Here is a 4,221-nt window from a genome sequence, read left to right on the forward strand (position 1 = left end):
CAGGAACTGCTGGACCAGCAGGCAAGCACCAGACCAAGGTTCCCAGAACAGCAGCGTACAGTGGTAGGAGCTGCTCCCAGCCCCCTCCTCCGTGCCCTGCAAACTAGCTGTGGCTCCTTCTGCACTTGCCCCAGCCCCTGCCCCAGCCCCACTTCTTCCTCCACTGTGGGAGCCTTGATCTGCGCCCCCCATGCTCCTTCCCTCCCCTTCCACCACACCAGACTTACCAGCTGCCAGGCTGGTATCGGAAATCGGATTAGTATCGGCCGATATACCTCCTTAAAAGCCGGGTATCGGCCCCAAAAATCTCTATGGGTGCACCCCTACCAGAGATTTCTAAAAATGAGGTGCAGAATTGATTTCTTCCCCTATACCCCATGATTTTGAATGTAAATAAAACCAAAGATCTTGCATTTCCTACAATGAGCTTTGTTTTTGACAGGGATGCTCAATTGAGGGTCAGGTACTTTGCTAATTAGTTTATTTGGGAGTCTGGCATAAGGGACTCTGAGGATAGACCCAAGTTCCCTTTTGCTCTACTGCTGACTCCATTCATGGCCTTAGCACTTAACCTTTTTGTGCTATATTGTCTTAATCTGCAAACCAGGGATGCTGATACTGACCTTTTCTTCATGGGTATTGTGAGAATTAATGAATCGCTCGGTAAATCAAGGGATAGAAATAATGAAACTACCATTATAGAAGTAACTTTATGAATGACTCGGTGCTATCTATGTTGTATAATAGGCTGTGAAATCAACAGTGCAGACCATCACTGTAGGAGGAGTGGGACCTTCTCAATTTAAGACCATCATTCCCTTGGCAACGGCACCCAATGTTCAGCAGATTCAGGTACCTGGAAGCAAATTCCATTATGTCAGGCTTGTCACTGCCACAACAGCCAACAGTTCAACTCAGTCAGCCAGTCAAAATCCCAGTACCAACACACAGTCTCTTCAGCAAGGTCAGTGGTGTCATTAATATGGCATTTTATTTATTTGGTTTTATGTTTACAAGGCTCCTTACAGTGCAAATTTGGCCTGGTGGGGTGATCCAATCTGACACCTCTGTTCTAGTTTTTAACAATTGCCAGTTGAGCAAATTTAATTCCATACCTCTGGGGTTTGGGATGTTACATATCCATTGCCCTTCTTCAGGGATGTGTTTGGAAATGCTCTGCCATCTCATTGCTCAGTCAAGAGAGAACATTTATTCCCAGGAGAGAATATCAGTCACTTTACCGGCTGCTTGGTTTGTGACAAGTCATTTACTCTCTCTGTGTCAAAATGAAACTGTCTGTGTATATCTGACTGGGTTGTTGAGGATTATTGAGTTAGTTTGTTCAGCACTTTGAGATCCTCTGATAGAGCTACAGTGATATCTGCCATTTTTACTGTGCATTGTAGTGGTGATAGAATGAACAGAAGTGAATGAAAATGTGACTGTTCCCCAATAATAGCAAGGAGAGCTGTACACATCAGCTAAAACCAGTATTTTTTATATTTCTGCAATGTACTCTGGCAGTAACCCTGCATATTTAGTAAATACATTATGTTGACATAAATTGAAAGCATGAAAGGAATAAGTTGGAAATCAGAGTTAAAGAGAGACTATTTAGGAAGTTTTGTTTAAAGTAGAAATAAAAGATCAAAATTGGGTTTTTGCTGAAAACAGCTTTAGCCAAACTTTTGTCTGCTTGAGCACTTGAGTAACTGTCAGTAGTACTTTTCATGGGTGTCAGTGTTTTAAGAGCTGGGGCCAAAGTAAGAGAGATCTAAGAAGCATCTACCCATAGCTTATTGTAGTCATGTTTCTTGAAAATGACAAATTTGGACTGTTTTCAAAGAAGTCTAAAGAAGGAAACTGATTTGCATTAACTTCATTAAAAATGGGATTGATTTATGTACAGCTAAAATGTAACAGCATATATAATGGAATAAAATAAACAATGAAGAACCCAAATACAATCCTGAAAAACAAACCCAAGCAATAATCTATCACATTACACAAAAATAGTAATTTTTTAATTCTAGGTATGTGGAAGTGCTACAGGATTAAATGGAAGAGACCTGTTGTTAAGTGTGCAGATGGCATGTTATACATGACTTACTGGTTTGTTTTGTTTATTTGTTTTAAACAGCCAAGCCAGTGGTGGTAAATGCAACCCCAGTGCGGATGTCTGTCCCAATAGTACCAGCACAGACTGTCAAACAGGTGAGTGCAATGTGATCTCTCTGTTTTTTGGATCATTTCAGCTAGTGAGCAGATGAAAAAAATCTAGCTGTGGAAATAAAGAATGATTTTACACTCTTCTGCACAGACTCGTGTCTTCAAAATTAATTAAAAAAATCCCACCACATATACAAGGTAAAGAACCATATGCTGAAGATGTCATAAGGATTTTGTATCTTTCCAGGTGGTGCCCAAACCAATCAACCCATCTTCACAGATTGTTACCACTAGTCAGCCCCAACAAAGACTTATTATGCCAGCCACTCCACTGCCACAAATACAACCAAACCTCACTAACCTCCCTCCCGGTACTGTTTTGGCACCAGCACCTGGCACAGGAAATGTAGGCTATGCTGTTCTTCCAGCCCAGTATGTTACTCAGGTATGTTGTTGGCATGTGACTCTTTTACAAAAGGAGTTGGAGATGGTAGTGTCATTTGTAAAAACCTGCTGCCTTGTCCCCACTTGTGGTTTAGGCATTTGAATTGATGCAATTACTTATTGCAAAACTCGATCAAATATTAGGATAAAAAGAAATAGAAATTCAGTTCACAGTTTAAAATTTTTAAAGTCCGGCAATGTATTCAGGGATTATTTTTTGTCTGGGGCTTGCATGTTGTTGATAGGCACCTTATTTTACAGTTCCTGCCCCGATGGCCTACATTTTACAGTTGGAGAAGGAATACAAATGAAATAGTAGTGTGCAAATGCCAAGAGGAAAATGACATGGAGACAGGGCCAGCTTTGGTTCAAATAAGCAGTGGGAAAAAGACAGTAGTCCAGGTTTTCAAAAGCACTCTACATCCAGAGGTGGAGCCCAACTTTGAATCTCTCCTTGTTTTGGCATCAGAATAAAGTGGTCACATTTTTAGGAGTGCACAGGACACTGACTGCTGCCATTGTGTTCACAGGCAACTATTGTCTGCTGAGCTCTTCAGAAAATTTTACTGTTTCATTCAAATACTTGAATAGAAGTTAAGTTGTGAAATCTCAGCAAAGTGTGGCCTGAGAATGGGACGCACATGCACACATATGAAATGGAAAGCAGTCAAGTGGAAACTCTGTGAATGAATGCACTTTTAGCACTTCTTTCCTGTGAAAAAATTACAAAGGTCATGGCAGTAGACTTTGCTCCTCCATATTTTTGCACCTAGCTAATCTCAGCATGGAACTGATGAGCACTGGCATGCAGGGAAATACCAAATAATGCAACCAATGCAAATTGTTTGCATTTTCTTAGTCTCATTAAAGTTGATTCTAACTGACCTTGGACCATGATGTAAGAGGTTCGGACTATTTTTAGGCTTCAGACTTTCACTTGCGTTTCACCTGTGTACATATTCCTGTAGAAAACTTGCATATCAACTACAGGCAAAGCATTTTAGCATCCTTCATAGTGAAGGTATTATGTAAAAATCAGTAGTTTATAAATATTTAACCTAGAACTTTGAACCTAAAGTTCCAACCTCCTTTTTTGCAGTGTAGTCCTAAGACTACTTCTAGTCTTGTGAGTTGTGAATAATTCAAACCAGTCTCAAAATTGGGACTAGAAGAATATATAGTTTACAAAGCAGCATAAGGGAGGCTAATAAAAAGTGTATTGCAACGCCCAATGCATGAAACGGTAAAAATTCATACAGAATATTGTAAATAATTTACTTTTGGTTTTGTTAGCTACAGCAGTCATCATATGTGTCTATAGCAAGTAACACTGGTTTTACTGGGACATCTAGTATCCAGACTCAAGCAAGGCTGCCATTCAATGGGTGAGTGTGTAGAAGAGACTTGAACTGGCTTAAAACAAACAAACAAAAACTTGCTGCGGTCTTGCTCAAAATGTTGTTATGGTTTTGGTACATTTACGTGAGACAGACTAATCCTCGTTTCCAGAGTTACTGATGGGGGTAGTGGGGGGGACAGCAAAGCAGGTGGGTAGCCTACTGTTGCTGTGTCTTTTGGAATAAGGAACACCTTTCTTTGACTTAAACC

General features: G+C 40.4%; 1 protein-coding gene across 3 annotated transcripts in view; it reads left to right on the forward strand.

Annotated features, from left to right (window-relative positions):
- LIN54 (lin-54 DREAM MuvB core complex component) overlaps window positions 1-4,221 on the forward strand; it is a 47,999-nt gene that overhangs the window by 28,233 nt on the left and 15,545 nt on the right. For all 3 annotated transcript variants that reach the window (XM_019526328.1, XM_019526329.1, XM_019526330.1), the window contains 4 exons: window positions 748-964; window positions 2,141-2,214; window positions 2,417-2,614; window positions 3,907-3,998. In XM_019526328.1, the coding sequence (XP_019381873.1) occupies window positions 748-964; window positions 2,141-2,214; window positions 2,417-2,614; window positions 3,907-3,998 (581 nt within the window). The remainder of the gene's footprint in view (window positions 1-747; window positions 965-2,140; window positions 2,215-2,416; window positions 2,615-3,906; window positions 3,999-4,221) is intronic.

This window comes from Gavialis gangeticus, unplaced genomic scaffold, assembly GCF_001723915.1.
Source record: "Gavialis gangeticus isolate Ggan-Ray unplaced genomic scaffold, GavGan_comp1, whole genome shotgun sequence".
Classification (NCBI taxonomy): Eukaryota; Metazoa; Chordata; order Crocodylia; family Gavialidae; genus Gavialis; species Gavialis gangeticus.